Source organism: Carassius gibelio, chromosome A13 (assembly GCF_023724105.1).
Source record: "Carassius gibelio isolate Cgi1373 ecotype wild population from Czech Republic chromosome A13, carGib1.2-hapl.c, whole genome shotgun sequence".
NCBI lineage: Eukaryota > Metazoa > Chordata > Actinopteri > Cypriniformes > Cyprinidae > Carassius > Carassius gibelio.
Genome location: NC_068383.1, coordinates 16,522,023 through 16,540,279, shown reverse-complemented (window position 1 = coordinate 16,540,279; position 18,257 = coordinate 16,522,023). Strand labels below are relative to the sequence as shown.

At 37.5% G+C, this 18,257-nt stretch overlaps 1 protein-coding gene across 1 annotated transcript; it reads left to right on the top strand.

The window, feature by feature from the left end:
- The first annotated feature begins 766 nt into the window (after window positions 1–766).
- Window positions 767–5,857, top strand: LOC128026646 (homeobox protein SIX3). The gene is made up of 2 exons (XM_052613897.1): window positions 767–3,342; window positions 4,758–5,857. Exons 1-2 carry the CDS (start codon window positions 2,651–2,653, stop codon window positions 4,948–4,950), a joined length of 885 nt encoding a protein of 294 aa, XP_052469857.1. The 5' UTR covers window positions 767–2,650; the 3' UTR covers window positions 4,951–5,857.
- Window positions 5,858–18,257: the final 12,400 nt, after the last annotated feature.

The window sequence follows — 18,257 nt, the reverse complement described above, 5'->3', positions numbered from 1 at the left end:
AAAGAGACGTGACATAAAAGGGAAAAAGAGTGAGCAATGAATCAAAATCGACTGCAATATTAATATCCTATTAGTTAAATTAGTTAAAGAAATAAGAATGACAGAAAAGACTCAAACCACACTGCTTCCGAGAAGAGGTCTCTTGTTTCTCTTGTTCCGTCACTTGGAGATCGATTTCCTGTTCGGCAGTTTGTAATGGCCTAAGTGGATGTTAAATATAAATTAATATATAAAAACTGAATTCATGTTTAAAATGAAATAAAACCTTTAAACGCAGAAGACATTGTCCCGTGCCCTTTCCTACTCAAACGCTTGCAAGTCCCTGACTCACCACACAATGCACAAAATTACTCATGCACGTTAACCGCATAGTTGCCAACATTGGTGAGAGTATGGGAGGACACATTTTCTTGTGGTAAGAAGTGAGAGTACGTGAATAGAGAGCAAAGGAATGGTTTGCTTACCTTCTCTTATACGACCGAGCTCTTCTCTAAGATCTCTGGCATGCTGACGACACTTATCTTTATTTAGACTACAGGCCTATGGCTTTCAGAGTGAAAGCCGAAATTAGGCTACGTGTTAACCTTCAAATCCCTGATGTCACTTCACTCCAAAAATACTGAAACTATACATTAAAAAACGGCTTAAATAATATTATGTTCTGATATAATCCACTGTCTATTGCATTCTTATTTTTTAGTCCTCGTCAGTAAATAAAGACGGAGCTAAACGTTCATCGGTATTGAGGACCTTGCCTCCTGCTGATTTTGACACAGAACAGAACAATGAAAGCTAGAGAATAAACAGACGATTTAACCAGGTGAATTAACTTACATGGGGATGCTAATGACTTGCTTAACGAAAACAAAGGCTATGTAAAACAAGTGAATTTGCACGACTTGTCCCCGTTTTATTTATTTATTTTCTCAGTTTTAAGCCATTTCTACTATGCGAGTACTTTTGCAAATCATCTTTGAACCGTGACATGCAAACACTGATGTCTAAAAAAAATATTATTTTAAGCATGTTAGATAGCAAGGCCTTCATGCCAGAATAAAGAGCTTTTCTAAATGTAAAATAACTTGACCAAATGATTTTAAATACGGTTAACAATTAAAAAACAGGTTGTTATTTCCAGTCCAAAGATCCTTGCAAAGGACAGTTCAAGTGCCTCTTGGAATTACTTGACTTAAGTTTTCTGTGACAGAAGAACAAACAGATTTGATCCTGGTGACACAACATGACCCAATACATCTAAGATCTTCTCTCCGCCCCTTATTTTGATAAGCACACACGAGCTTGCACTACATTTAGCTACGTAAATCTTCAAGGGTGGCTAATAATAAAGTAACCGGAGTAGGGATTAAAAAATAGAAAATAAATTGCATTAGCCCATTTGCATTCATACTAATTTTGAATAGATGGAATTGGATATCTGTAAGAGACATACGATTTCTGAATCCCTGAACATTTCTGGAAAATGCATTTAATTATTTCAGCATTAGTTTAGAGAAAGTCTGGATGCTGCGTCTCATTATGCCTTCTGGACTCGTACATTTTTGACACCAACTAAGCACTGTCTAATTATAGGCTAATGCAGCAGAAACTATGCAGACCAAGAAACCCAAACTAACACGCCATTGGAAGCCGAATCTCGTGACATAAAGATTATGTCCTTCATTCTCGTGAAACAGGCTTTCTAGTTTTAACGATATGCAGTCTTGCACAATATTGGTATATAACTGTATAAAAATATATGAATAAAAATAAAGTTTGTTTAAATAAGTCATTAGATGCATCAGTGATCACGTGCTTTCCTCAATATGCATGGGCAATGGGTGTTTGGTCTCGCAGTATAAAGCATCAGCGGAGATAGAGATGCGCGTCCACGGTTGCCTCAGTGTGAGAGTAGCAGTCAATGCGTATCGAAATGCGAACTAAGTTAAAAAAACGATCCAGGAGTTTTCAGCGTTTGGTATACATAGAGACAAAATTATGTTTCAAAATATAAAATTCAATAGGCTACTTGCTGTTACGGCTACTGTATTGATAGGTTAAGAGAGACGGCGCAACATCGTATCTTCTCCAGCTTCATTCAAGGCGCTAACGAATGAAACAGCCTGTCTGTGTATCCTGTCGCAGATTCCGTTTTAGCGCTTCATTTAAATTCCCGTGTCCGTGACTGTCATCCGGAGACCCTGCCCCTGCCTTCTCTCCCTACATATCTTCTTAACTTTAACGAGCCTCGTTAGGATCACAATAATATTCCACCCACTAATTGCTCATTCCATTCAACAAATAGGCGAGCCTCTTCTTCGCCTTCACGCGAGTCAAGGGAGGGAGGGTGCTGTTGAGATTGGAGTTCCTGATAACCCCCCGTGCGAGCAGCACAAGTGGTGAAAGCCTCTACGTACTGGCTAATGATTGGCACGCTTGACAGTGATTGGCAGGGCTGCCATGACAACCCTACAACGACACCAAGAAGACCAATAGAAAAGCGAAACAAAATATTTCAATGCTACACTCACGGTGGATTTAGGGGGAGATATTATGAGGCTGGTGTCATTAGGCGATAGCTATTGAATCATTCAATCCGAATTCGTCGTTCTTTTTTTCCTTCGCAAAGTTCACTCTCTCTCAGGTCATTTCCATGGTTTTCAGATCGCCTTTAGAGCTTTATCCCTCTCATTTCTTCCTGCCAAACTTTGCTGATCGCCCTTTGCTCCTGGCGAGCAGTGCGCCCAGCACCAGGTCTCCCGAAGACTTGTCAATGTTTCAGCTACCGACCCTAAACTTCTCTCCGGAGCAAGTGGCGAGCGTCTGCGAGACGCTGGAGGAGACCGGGGACATCGAGCGGCTGGGTCGCTTCCTATGGTCGCTTCCAGTGGCACCGGGTGCTTGCGAGGCGATCAACAAGCATGAATCCATCCTTCGTGCCCGGGCTGTGGTTGCCTTTCACACGGGCAATTTTCGTGATCTCTACCACATTCTGGAGAACCACAAGTTTACCAAGGACTCGCATGGTAAACTACAAGCGATGTGGCTTGAAGCTCACTATCAGGAGGCCGAGAAATTACGCGGGCGTCCCCTAGGACCGGTTGATAAGTACAGGGTGCGAAAGAAGTTTCCCCTGCCTAGAACCATTTGGGACGGTGAGCAGAAGACGCATTGTTTCAAAGAGCGGACGCGGAGTCTGTTACGGGAGTGGTACCTTCAGGACCCCTACCCAAACCCCAGCAAGAAAAGGGAACTGGCTCAAGCCACTGGACTCACTCCTACACAGGTCGGAAATTGGTTTAAAAACCGGAGACAACGAGACAGGGCAGCGGCAGCAAAAAACAGGTCAGTCACGTTGTTTAACTTGTTGTTGGCTTTAAGTGTTTAATCATTAGAACTAAATATATACTGATAAATGAATTGTTGTGAAATATGTGAACACATGGTAGAAGTTACTGCAGTAAAAACAGAATCAAACGGATTTTAGAGACGAGGGAGGGAAAACGAGGACATTTTAGTTGTGCCAGGTGTAAGATGTTCAGAAAGTATCAACCAGAATATAAAAGCAAGTAGATAAAACATACCTGTATCATTTTTATTAACGTGTGAAAACAAATGATGCAAATATAAAATGTTTTGCTGATTCACTGATGAAATCTGAAAAAGCAAAAAGAGCATGTAATCAAATGTGTATTCTTCACAACAAAGCTATTGTGTTCCCTTTTACACTGTTGCAAAATGTAATATGTTTTATCGTATTTAACACATAAAGTATATAAATCTTAATTTAACAATCGTTCCAATTGATAGAAATAGCGATGATATAAAATATGAATAATGTCTAAAAAAATAATGTAGGCCTTTTTAGCATTTCTCTGTTGCTGTATTTGGAAAAGTAAAATCTACAGATAACTGTCTATTTTAAATAATTCTAGTTCATCACTAACATTCTTAGACTTTTTTACAACATGACATTGTAAATACAGAGTTGTATACCACTGGACGGACAAACATGCATTGAGAAATAAATCATTACAGGCTACAAATTATTCTAAGGTTTAGTGTTTGGTATATGTGACATTAATTGCAAATTATTAGCCTAACTGTTTCACTTCCCAGTGTAGCTACTTCTTAATTATATTACAGATAACACGGCGTAAATAAGTTAGTGTGAGTGGTGTTTCACATGATTGTGTCATAATTTTTCCTCCTAAAAGCTAAATGCTACTGTGTCTAAGGAATGAGAAAACAGCAGAAACTACACACTTTGGCTGGTGTAAATGATTTATAGTATTTAATGGATACATCTACAAATTGCCCTTGACTGGATGATTACAAATCGTTAAACAAACAAGAACTATGGCATTTTGGTTACGCAGCATACTAAAACTGTCATCTTTAACTAATGACATTTGAACATATAAACGAATTGTAACAATACTAGATCTCATCAGAAGTGAATCAAATCTCGAGGATAGACTATAAATAGCTAGGCTACGTTAATATTTTGGTAGACTTAATCATGTTAGCTAGCTGCAAAGCTTTAAGTAGGCTAAATAAACAAACAGCTGTAGCATTTATTTTACTATGTAAGCAAATGTTATTTTAATCTATGCTATATATACGTTTTAAAGAACTAGGATGTGTTTAATAAAGCATAATAATCAGGCTACGTGAAAATACAGGCGCGTTTTTAGGGGAAAATGGCCTGCGACTTTTATATTCTAACAGCACACCATTCTCTCACCTTTCTGCTATAGGCTCCAGCATCAAGCAATAGGGCAGAATGGCATGCGGTCCCTTTCAGAATCCGGCTGCACCCCACGCAGTTCGGCGGAGTCGCCTTCAACAGCGGCTAGTCCCACGACCAGTGTCTCGAGCATGACAGAGCGAGTCGACACGGGCACGTCAATTCTTTCAGTAACATCAAGTGACTCGGAATGCGACGTATGATACGCACAAGAGAAATATATAGCCTACAGGAAAAAGGACCTAAATAAACTTTATTAATTATCGGGGATGATGAACAAGGACCAATTGATATTACTGTTATAAAAGAAAAGCATAAAAGCACGCTTTTTTTTCAAGCGCTTTCAATGGACCCCACACCTTCTCCCACCCCATCACTTGCATGATTTATATATATATATATATATATATATATCTAAATATATATTTTTTTCTTTTTGTATATGGGGAAATGCCCCACGTTTATTATGTCTACCAGGACCACCGTGAAGAGGGAATTACCAGAAACCGGTGTCCATTGCCTTTTTTTCTGTTTTAGTCCGAGTGACGACGAGCAGCCAGGATGCAATCCTCTATTTCTTTATGTCCATCAGACAATCATTTGAGTCGTAAGCACCTTTTACCACACTTCTGTCACTGCCTGTGTGGGGTACTGGTCAAATGTGGAACTGAATCGTTATGACTGTATCAGATTTTTATTTTTATTTCCAGATTTTATATTGAATTATGTATATCTTAAATAATGCGATCATTCTCCCAGTCTGTAATATATGTGTAGAAAGAAGTCTGTAAATAATATTGTTATACCCATTCTCTTTTCTATCCCTGTTCACTTGGCTTGGTGTCCCTAAACTATTCGTCAAGACGTAACTATCAAGTGCTCTAGGCGTTTTGTTTCTGTTTTATGCCATGAAAAGAAAGATGGTGATCATGAATTATCAGTCGAGATTAATGCAAAAGACAAAATATTGGATATCATCATCGACTGACCAAGTCTATTTCATGTTTCCAGTCCAGCGCTTACAATTCAATGTTACTTTCTTGCGTGTTTCTGTTAATGTATACGTTTCTAAACTGAAAATACAGTATTCAATTTTGTTTTGTTATAAAACTGTATTATGTGTGTCATTTCCACCATAATAATAATAATAATAATAATAATAATAATAATAATTTCCACACAACACTCAAATAGTTTTCTCTCCAGTTTAAGGAGAGCATGACATTACCTACTAGTGTAAATGCACAAAATTTTTTAATCAAAATTTGTAGTAGGCCTACAGAAACGTTTTTGAACAAAAAAGTAGCTGCGACGGTGAACATTCGTCTTTCTTTTTTTTCCGTCAGTGGCTAAGGTAGGCTACACATGAAAAAATTAAGTGAAGGCGCCATTAAATTGACTAATCATGAAGGACTCCTCCCCTGGCACAGTGTCCCGTTGAAGTGAACGAAACGCTGTTTCTTTCAAAATTGAGCACTGCAAAAAAAAAAAAAAAAGAAGCAGCTCCCTAGCTCTAGGAGTAGGCTAACTCACATGCACAAACAGACACCCATAGGCTACTTGATTTAGAAGTTTAGTTAGTTTGCTCCAGATTTTTTTTCAGCGCACTACAACAAACACAAACAATTTATTGACATAAAATATACTATGGGTATGACTATATGTGAATGGAGAATAACTATTTACTCAACAATATAGCCTGCTGTTGGAAGTCCATAACATAAGTCCATAACTCCGATTTTGCTCACTTCTAATTTAGTTGCCAAAAATAGAGGAACAGCTTGTAGATGTGACAAATAACTTGTTAAATGTATCGAAGATTATTATTTATATATTTGTAACAAGAGAACTAAATCTTTTTTAATTAGCTAAAGACTCCCTGTTTTTATAAGAGCAACCATAAATTGTAGCTATTTAGATTTCCCATTGTGATCTCTCTCCATTCGACTATAGACGAAACTTTAGCTCATACAACCGGCCATGCTAAATAAGGCTGCGTTTATTATTCATTATTTCTCTCATAATTATATATGGTGTATTGTGTAGCCTCGTACATCCTCTCAAGTCTGAATATACGCGACCATAAGAAAATACCCATTGATTCTAATGACATTTGATTAGATGCCATAAAATAAAGAACCCTTTGATCCTATTCACTGCATGGTTGATCGCGAGGGACTACTTTTTACCTCAAGTTCATCTGCTGTGGACAGATATGGAATAGCCTATCACTGGCAGAAGGAGCACAATTACTTCACATTGATCTTCATCAGTCTTTCCTCTACATTAATTTCTCGGCAGATATTTGTCCCAAATATGTTTAGGACAAGTAAATTAGTTAGGAGAAGAGCAGTTTTCTTTTAAACTGTAATATCAATACTGCTAACATATTTTAGAATTAAATAAACAGGTCGTAATGATTTGGGTGTGCTGGAAGAAATTAAATTACGAGAATCGCTCATAGCTATTGCATATTGGATTTTTAGATATCATATAAAAAAAGGTGCAATGTGCGTAGGCCTACACGAACAGAATATAGACCTACGTGATAACGTCAACATTACAGTTTCATACATTCAGTCCCTAACCCTGTGTGAACTATTATAACTGGCGATGGTGTCAAAAAGGCAGAATAGATTATTTGTCCTGTTCCCATAACCTTAGTCGCACAGAGACAAATGAATGCAATTGGACCGCAGACGGCAAGAAAAGATTGCACAGGCCTGTTTTTTCTCTGATTTCATCGGTTAACTGAACACAACTTTTCTATTCGTGTGTATTCATGCAGTTCTCAATGAGCGTCAGTTCCCCCTGACCCGGATTGAAAGCGTGGCCTGTCAGTGCAACCACTCTTGGCAAGACTGGGTCTTTTCCCTCCCGAGACAGTCCCCTTCTCACAAATAAGAACAGAACAAGTTACGTGAAGTTCGAATCCGATCCGTGAATTAATAAACTATCGCGACTGTGGGGCAAGCTGTGCTTTACGCAGAAGACAGGCTAAATGGATAAAATAAATAAATAAACATCGTCCAAACAAACATTTTAAATGTAAATTTAGGATTCAGATCATTAATTATTTTATTTTACAGTAAATACATTTTATAAAGTAGGCCTAATGTTATTGTTCTTTCAGTAATATCCGTCCTCACTGTATATCTTTAGCTGATCTGAAAGAATAATAGGCTATATATTGTAAAATATTTATTATAAAAACTTCTCACATCTGAAATGTTACGTTAAACTTCACTGGAGCGATTGTCTGGCGTGTTGTTGAGACCTTCGTATTCCTAGCTACTGTTTGGGCTGTTCGTGACTTTTCTTTAATTTCCAGCCATGGTTTTAAACTGTAATAAGAGCAATACTTTGATCTGAATACAGGCACATTATTTTTGATAGACATACACTAATTAAAGAGGTTTATTTGAAGTCGAATAACAATTCAATGCCAAATTTCATACAAATGGGCGTGACTGCATTCATTTTGAAACGTGTACCGCGGGTGTTGTTCTCGACCCAGCAGCCTGTGATGAGGCGTTCTGGAAAACAGGATTAAAAACTGTAATTCTATTACAGAGTCATTTAGAGGTCACAAGAGGCTATGATACAGGATCAGCAGTAAGATCAGAGTGTAAGAGCCCATTTGAAGGTTAATTCGGATGAGATCCTATGAATTGTGGAAAACTAAATATTATTGTTTTTTTCATCACAACACCAAGTCATAGAAGCCTGGAAACCCAAGTCTCTCCCGAAACATTCTCACAGGTGGGTGGCTGATGAGCGAGCACACATGCGTCTCTTAAAGACACTGGAGACAACACACTGGAGACAACACCCTGCGAGCACCCGCATTCACGTCCCAACCTAAATTAAAACGAGTAACGCAACTGATATCAGTACGTCATATGACAACAACAAACAAACAAACAAAAATAAAAATTTTTTGCAACTCGTGTGTTTTTAAATTCAGTAGGCTAAAATAGGCATTAATCAATATTGCACTAAAAACAACATTAATTATCCCAGAATAATAACTAATGCAGCCTTTACCAATAATTTAACACAATTTCAGGCGGGTACCAGCACAGCCCTGTGTGATTCGATGACGAAAGACACTTTCTACAAAACAGCTATGAGATATGCACATAAAGAAAAAGAAAAAGTCGATCAGATATGGCATATACAAAACATACAACCACATCAAAAACAATAACAGAGGAAGAAAAGTTTGAGCCTAGGTGGACGAGTCTAGGCCAGAAGACATCGGGAAAGATCTAGATTCAAGAAAAAAAGGGAATAGGAAGAGAGAATGTTTTTTGTTGAAAAAAATAAAATAAATATATATATATATATATATATATATATATATATATATATATATATATATATATATATATATATATATATATATATATTTTTTTTTTTTTTTTACATCTAAACAATAGGCTAAGCTTCGGGAACCGTGCCCTGCCCCATCTCCTCGCGCTCCCGTGTTCTGCTGGCCCGCTTAGACTCTGCCTCCTCAATTAGCGCCGCTCCTACCGGAGCCCCGCTGCGCGCCAGAGCTCGACCCCACAGCCTCCAATAGTCCTAACCGCCTCCTACGGCGATCCCGCTCAACAATCATGAAACCATTTAGCAATTGACTCATTCTGTAAATAATCTTTGACGCACTAACAAAGACGCCATTCGAGAGGAGTGTATTAGCATGAAAGCATTTAAACAGATGTCACGTTAGTTGCTGGTGTCTTGGTTGCACATCATTTAGATGAACTACAGCTGGCGTTTTTGTTTTACCCCAAATGATAAAAAAAAGAAAGAAAGAAAGAAAAAAAAAACGCTGACATATTCAAACATTTTCTTTTACTATAAAAGTTATAGAACTAAAAATGTTAACATCCAGACCTAATTTATAAGCACTTGCCTTGCTAAAAAAAAAGTCTAATAAACTCATGCGTAATGGCATAGACCTCCAGAGAGAGCAAGGGCTTAGGCTATCTACAGATCCTTAATAGGTAAGCCTATATTAGAATACAGTAGAACTTTTTAACATATTTATTTGTATTTTATTTGACAAATTATTGGAGGAACAAAATATTAAATATTTGTTTATATAAAGTTTGGTGAACACAATAACTTTATATTACCGCATAGGCCTACTTTCAAAACGAGTTTAAAGTGCTGCATTGCCTACTTGCCTGAATTATGAAAGAAATCATGAAACATGGGTTTCACCTCTGCTTTAAAAAGTTGAATGGATTAGCTACACATAAAACGTGTGAATGCAGTCACAACCCAGGTCCAATCTCAACCTTGTTCAAGTGGACGAATGCGTCCTCGTATCGTTGCTCTTGTAGGTGAGTTGCTCCATCTTGTGGAGAAAAGTTGGAGGTGCGCCTTTAGCTCGCCTCCTGATGGAAGATTTATACAAAACCTTGCATAGGCCTAGCATGTGTCAAGTTCACACGAACATAAAATTGAATTTCAAACCAGTCATTTGAAATTAAACCGGAGCTCAAACCGGTGTAGCTCTAAAAAGAAATGTCTAGGAACACTTTCTTTTTTGTTTAAGTTAAAGCTGTTCAGCTTTGGGTCGTGCCTCTTTCCACTTCATGCCCATCATCAGGAGATGACGCCGTACTGAGCATGCGTACTGAGAACACTTCAATAATTAATCATTTGTAGCCCAAGCCAAAATATGTTTAAACACTGAACTGGATTTCCATTTGTGCTAGATAGTTGGGCAGAAAAAAATGAATAAAACAGGTGGTCGTCACAGTTACACCTGCTACACATTAGTCATTAGTATTCTCTAGGTAGCCTATCTTTCGGGTATCCATTTAATTTTGTAATATTTGTAACATATGCTTACATTTCTTATTTAAGAAGGAACTTCTACACCCGCTCACGTTTCACTTTCAGTTAGTCACTTAGGCCGCCTACTGGCCAGACGTGCGAATCAAGCATTCAAGAAAACCAGTTAAACTCGTTAGGCATGGCTGGGTATCCACTTGAGTACTTTTAATTGACTAATTAAATTCAGTGCAAGCTACAGATAATATATATATAAAAAAAACTCTATAATGTTATTATACATGTAAAATACCATTACCGCATGTGTTGTTAAATAAAACATCAGTGACTGAAAATTGACTAACTTCTAAACGCATCCAGGTGGGTTAGATTGGGATTTAGGGCCATGCTTTTAAAAATGTAGGCTATGATTATTCATATGTTAGGACTATAATAGCATCCCCATATTTGTGTTCAAATGAAAAACAAATGAGACCCTGCTAATTTTATTCATCCACTTTTAGCTAGGCCATCATAACTTGCCACAGTATGTGGCTGCAAAAGAGAAAGGGTCCAAACTCTACCAATCTGGATCACCATCATGCATTTTATTTCCATCCCTGCTTTAACGCACCTGCCTGTAATATTTTGGAAAACCTAAATAAGCTGGGTCAGATGTGTATTTGTTGTTTGTAATTGACTGGTATGTGTATACACCTACTGGCAAATTAGGTTCACAGTATTGCCAGTGCGTGCAAATTATTTTCAGGGGTGTACAAAATTAAAATCAATCAGAGCTTGAAATGGATCTTCATATTAAGGCTACAGCTAAAGCTTCATATTACGGGTAGAACATTTTAACCACTCTGTATTGCTGGTAGAGTTTTGGAGCTATGTTCAAAATTTACACAATGTTGTGTACAAATGGTCAATTATATAAACGTGTTTAATGAACTGTTGTATAAAATAAATATATATATTTTTAAATCATGTTGAAATTGAAGCACAAAAAAAAACTTATTGTGTATGCAGAATAACAGGCTGAGAGAACAAAATTCAAAACCGCAAATTCTATAGAATTACAACTTAATCCCACGGGCGAGTAATATGCAAGCATAACTAAATGCGCGAACAAAACCTTATGCTCACAATAATAATGATAAAAGCAGACCAATACATAATGATATTCGGAACACCATACTAATACTGTGTTTGACCCCCTTTCGCCTTCAGAACTGCCTTAATTCTATATGGTATTTATTCAACAAGGTGCTGAAAGCATTCTTTAGAAATGTTGGCCCATATTGGTAGGATAGCATCTTGCAGTTGATGGAGATTTTTGGGATGCACATCCAGGGCACGGAGCTCCCGTTCCACCACATCCCAAAAATGCTCTATTGGGTCTGGAGATCTGGTGACTGTGGGGGGCTATTTTAGTACAGTGAACTCATTGTCATGCTCAAGAAACCAGTTTGAAATGATTCAAGCTTTATGACATGTTGCATTATCCTGATGGAAGTAGCCATCAGAGAATGGGTACATGGTGGTCATAAAGGGATGGACATGGTCAGAAACAATACTCAGGTTTAAACGATGCCCAATTGGCACTAAGGAGCCTAAAGTGTGCCAAGAACACATCCCCCACACCATTACACCACCAGCAGCAGCCTGCACAGTGTTAACAAGGCATGATGGATCCATGTTCTCATTCTGTTTCTGACTCTACCATCTGAATGTCTCAACAGAAATCAAGACTCATCAGACCAGGCAACATTTTTCCAGTCTTCAACTGTCCAATTTTGGTGAGCTTGTGCAACTTGTAGCCTCTTTTTGACATTTGTAGTGGAGATGAGTGGTACCCGGTGGGGTCTTCTGTTGTAGCCCATCCGCCTCAAGGATGTGCGTGTTGTGGCTTCACAAATGCTTTGATGCTACCTCAGTTGTAATGAATCAGTTGGCCCATTCTCCTCTGACCTCTAGCATCAACAAGGCATTTTCGCCCACAGGACTGCCACATACTGGGTGTTTTTCCCTTTTCACACCATTCTTTGTAAACCCTATAGATGGTTGTGTGTAAAAATCCCAGTAACTGAGCAGATTGTGAAATACTCAGACCGGCCCGTTTGGCACCAATAACCATGCCTCACACAATTGCTTAAATCACCTTTCTTTCCCATTCTGACATTCAGTTTGGAGTTCAGGAGGTTTACTGGACCAGGACCATACCCCTAAATGCATTGAAGCAACTGCCATGTGATTGGTTGATTAGATCATTGAGAAATAGAACAGGTGTTTATAGGAGTGTATAGACAATGTGAATTCTTACAGTTAATCAATGTATAGAATGACAATATTAATGACAATAGAAACAAATGAATTTATGAGTAAAATAATGAATAAAAGTAACCATCACAATAAATGCATACGTTGGGGCAAATCGTTGCCTCATGGTTAGAGAGACTTGTAACTCTAAGGTAAGTCTCAGTGCTATGACTCAGTAATGGCTGGGATTGAAGTTGGGAGGAGTGAATGACCAGCGCTCTCTTCCACTCTCAAAACCATGACTGAGGTTAAACCCTTGAGCAAGGTACCGAACCCCCATCTGCTCCCCCTGCGCCACTGCAAAAATGGCTGCCCACTGCTCCGTGTGTGTGTTTACTACTCACTGCTGTGTGTGTGCACTTGGATGGTTAAAATGCAGAGTACAAATTCCATTTTTGGAGTGAGAGTCTCAAGAACGGGACACCATACTTGCTCGTATTCCACTTTTCACTTTCATACACAGATCAACATCACATGAAACTAGGCTTCAAATTCATAGTTGTAACAATCATGTATTTACAGGCTGCCATCTCAACACAGCTATGCTAACTCTGTGGCTATATTTTGACGAAGCAGCTGACCACCTTCACCTGTCCACTTTTTTTCACTGTCCAAATATTTGTGTGCCTGCTAAGGATGACTACCTGTAAATCATTTAAACAGGTTAAAATTTTTTACAATTCATGTTGTTACAATTTGATTTTTGCCAAACAATTCTGATATTTGAAAGCACCAAAACAAACACTCCCATACACCAACAGGACACAACCCTGCCTGCCAGCATAATCAAGCAAAAGCCAACACAGATTAGTTATGTGAAAAAACTAAATCAACGCAACTCACCTAATAAGAAGAAACAACCAATCATCATGAACATTCAGGTAGGTATCCAGGTATTTGGAGCTAGAACTAGTAAAAGTGTGTTTACGCCATATCGTAATTGCAGTAATATCAAGATACCAACTTGTAATGAGCGTTCACATTCTTGTAGAACTCGTAATTACAATTTGTGGACTGAATTCTCTGAGAGCTACAACTTGTACCTCCTGACCATCTTTAGGTGCCATGTTAAGGCAGTGATAGGGCAATGGTTCTGAGTCCGACTCCAAGAGTACACCTCCAAGTAGAACGTCACGTGTTGTCATCTCAAAATCTCAGAAATTAAGACAAGGCGTGAATGCATCATACCTCTCGCTGTGTCCCAATGTTCATACTATCAATCCTATCATGGGAGATTAGGATAAGTGTGTCCCAAAGCATAGTATGTTGAAAAGAGTATGCCAAGAACGGATGGTCTACTATTTCAAGTATAACGGCTAATATTGCAAACAATACATCGTACTTTGGCAAAGGATTCTGTTCAGAACAACAAAAAATCAGCCTAGTTTTGTCTGGGAGGCTTAAAATTCCTTATTTCTCTGGATTTAAACATTCTTCAAAACATTTTGGATAATGTAAGTACACAAGTCAGCAAAATATATAACACTGTTCTAGTGGTTTTTGGATATTTTAATTAAAAAAAATCTTACTTATTGTGCCTTCACCTTTTAAATGCATAATTTTGAAAAGAGAAAAAGAAAAAAAGAGCAGAGTTTTCTGCATAAATACAGATCAACGTGCTACTTCTTTTCTCTTTAATATGGTATGGAGTTAAATGAAATGAAATGTGGACTGTGGCAAGATGATTGACAGGTCAGCTCGGTTGTTGTAAGAAGTGATAGTATGCCTCAAAGATAGCATATTCTTCTAAAAGAACTAACCTCAGCTGTGTCCTAAAGTTGAGTGCGCACACTTCGAAGGCCACAGAGTTCAAAGACCAGCCCTCCGAAGTGTGTGAGATGCTCAGCCTTTTTAAGGATTTCCTAATTCTGCCACCAGGTGTTTCCGATTAGCGCTCTGTCTCATAGCAACGGTGCAAGAGAAGAGCTGACGAGAGGACAATCCTGCCAGGATAGGTGGAGCCAGAATTGCTCATTTTTGTTTTTATGTTTTACATCATAATGGAGGAGACGGAGATGTACCAGACCGAGCCAGGTAAGTTACACTGGTTTGCTGCGTCCTTTGTCAGATTACAACTTTAAATGCAGGTACTGGCTTGAAGCTTACTTGATTAATGTAATGATACACATAAAAAACTACAAAACACACACACACACACACACACACACACATACACACACATAAGTTCAAATGCTGACTGATATCTTTCAAAGGTGTTCATGAAGTTTATTGTCTGTTTATTTACCATGGTGAACATATGTAGACAGTTTTGCGATCTAGATTCTTTCAGGCAGTAAACCATAAAAATAAAACTGAATTAAAAATAAATCGAGTATAGTTCAGCTTTATTTGCTCTATTTGACCAGCCCGAGTCCTGCAGTAGTCTTTCATATAGTTAGCAATCATTTATTAATATTCTGACAATAAATGTTGTTAATTTCATTGTCAAATAATCAGAGGTGGACTGTAAGGAAGTACATTCATTAATTATACTCGTACAGACATAAAGTACTACGTTTTTTTTTTCTCACAGGAGAGCACCACTACAAAAGTACAATCTTTTACAACATGATGCATTGTTGCAGATTAAACTACCCACCAGTATATTTAGTAGGCGACTTTAAATTTAATAACCTTGAACATATTTAGAAGTAAACTGCAACATACACAGTTGTGCAAAAGTAATATTAATGTAAAACCATCTTGACTATTTTTCACAACAATACTACACATACCTTTACTTTTACTCTCAATATATAAAAGTATTTTACAGTATCCAAGATAATACTTTTACTTAAAGGATAGTTCAGCCAAAAATGAAAACTCTGTAATAATTTACTCACCCTTAAGTTTTCCAGGTTTGGAATTTACATTTTTGGGTGAACTATTGGGGTTTTCCCCCAATATGGTATTGGTAGTTACTAAAAATAGTTTACTAAATTATCTCAATATTTCTTGTACTTATTATGTTGTCATAGCTCTAAACACTTTATCTTTTTCTTCTTTCCCTAAATCAGTCCATATCACCGTACTGCAGGATAAAACTGAATGTGCCAGCGCTGGACAGGTTTTTCATTGTTTTGGACTGAGCAGGGAGGACCTGACAGTGCTGCTGGATCTTCTGAGAAGTGAACGCCAACAGTGATGGGTGCCACAATCCAGATCCTGGTGTTTCTCTTCTGTCTGCCAGTGGTACATCATACAGAGTGGTCTCCAGAGTGTTTGACATGTGTCTCGTTCCACTGTCCACTGCATTGTCCTCTGAGTCACATTCACCAAGAGATTGACCTCCTGAAGACCCCAGAACACTGGGCCAGACTCAAACTGATGTTGTTTTTCTGATTTTAAACCTAAGATATGTTGTAAATGATTGTAAACTTTCAGTTACTGTATGTATAGAACAAGTTGTTTTAATGTGTAAAAAAATATATTTACAGGACAAAAAAATAAACATAAAATAATGTTTTTTGAAAAAAATATGAGCTGCATTAAAGAAATTAACAATGTACATAAGTACTCAGGCTTATTTACGAATAAATTACATACAAAAAATGAATAATGTATACAACTTATGCATTTCATTTTTAACCTGCATCACAAAAAAAAACTACAGAAATTAGGTTGTTTCACTGACAATATGACATTTTAAAAAAGATATTGAAAAACTGTAATCACTTTGCAATTTTGTACATCATATTTTACATTTCACTTTTTTAATGTGGGAGGAACAATGAAAAATGATAACTGAACTTATTAATGTTAACCTAATATTGCTTTATACCGCATACTATACTATATATATATATATATATATATATATATATATATATATATAGCTTTATATTTTTCTCATATTTAATCAATAGGTGGTTCCCATGCAGTACCGCTGCTGACCCTCTAGGTGTCGCAACCAAACACCTCGTTAAAATCACTGAATATCTATTTTTCAGGTCTCCCCGAGAAGCATTAAAGGTGACTGATATTAACCTGTGATGAACAATAAAATACAAAATCAATAATAAATGATCATTGTGATTTATTAATGGTGAAGCTTCTTTTTTTTCACATTTCAGTGAAGTGAAATCTACATTTCTAGTTTCAATAAGCCTTGAAGCTAAAATAAGAAAACACTAAATAGAAAGCATATAAAAGGTTATAAAGTTATAAGAGGTTATTGTACAACGACTTAAATTATCTCACTAGAGCAAGAGTCAAGATGCTGAAAGTTTATTTGTGTCCACTTTCCATGAAATACTTTTGTTGGGTTGTAAATTTAAGTAAATATCATAAATCTATATCTAATATCTAGGCTATATGTAATAAAAAATATTTTTATTTTGTAATTTATATTTAAACTTGAAAATGTAAATGATGTCAGTCAGTCGTGCTCAGTCAACTACCCTCTGACCTGTCTCTTATGTAAGTTGCAACATAGGGTACTGACTGTACCACTTGTCAAGTATTCATATTTCAATAGCCTGGTGTAATATGCGGTCTTATAAATGTTATGTTATTTATAAAGTACAGGTCAATTTGTTTAGCCTTTTATTATTATTATTTTTTTTCTGAGAATGGACTCTTCTTTCCGCATTCTCACAAGGTTTCAGACTGCTCATATTCTGACTGTAGACTTGGTCTGCTTGGGTTCTCTGATGGCCAGTCCATCTCTGGATGGCCAACAATTTTTTAAGTAGTCGATAGGGAAAGAAGTGTTGTATTTTGCCTTTTACAATATTTTGCTTGGCATCTTGTGGTTGTAGAAGAACACATATTTTGTAGTTCTTGTATATTCACACTTTTTGTTTTGTGTGTCATTATTCAAGCAAGGTATAACACTAACCTGTGAAATGCATGGAGAAATTCACATAAGTGATATGACATGACATTCAGCCAAGTCTGGTGACCCATACTCAGAATTTCTGTTCTGCATTTAACCCATCCAAAGTGCACACACACACACACACACACACACACACACACACACACACACACACCGGAGCATTGGGCAGCCATTTATGCTGCGGCGCCCAGGGAGCAGTTGGGGGTTCGATGCCTTGCTCAGTCATGTTACTCAGTCATGTTATTGCCGGCCTGAAAGTTGATCACACAAACCTAGGGTTAGGAGTCAAACTCTCTAACCACTATGCCACAACATACTGTCATAAGAGGTCAACACACGTGTGTGTGTGTGTGTGTGTGTGTGTGTGTGTGTGTGTGTGTGTGTGTGTGTGTGTGTGTGTATATATATATATATATATATATATATATACATAACTATATGTATGTATGTGTGTGTGTGTGTGTGTGTGTGTGTGTGTGTGTGTGTGTTAAGATTTACTCGTTTTGCTGTGATGTAAACCTGAAACAGCTCACTAGAGGGCGTCAATGACTGAGATCG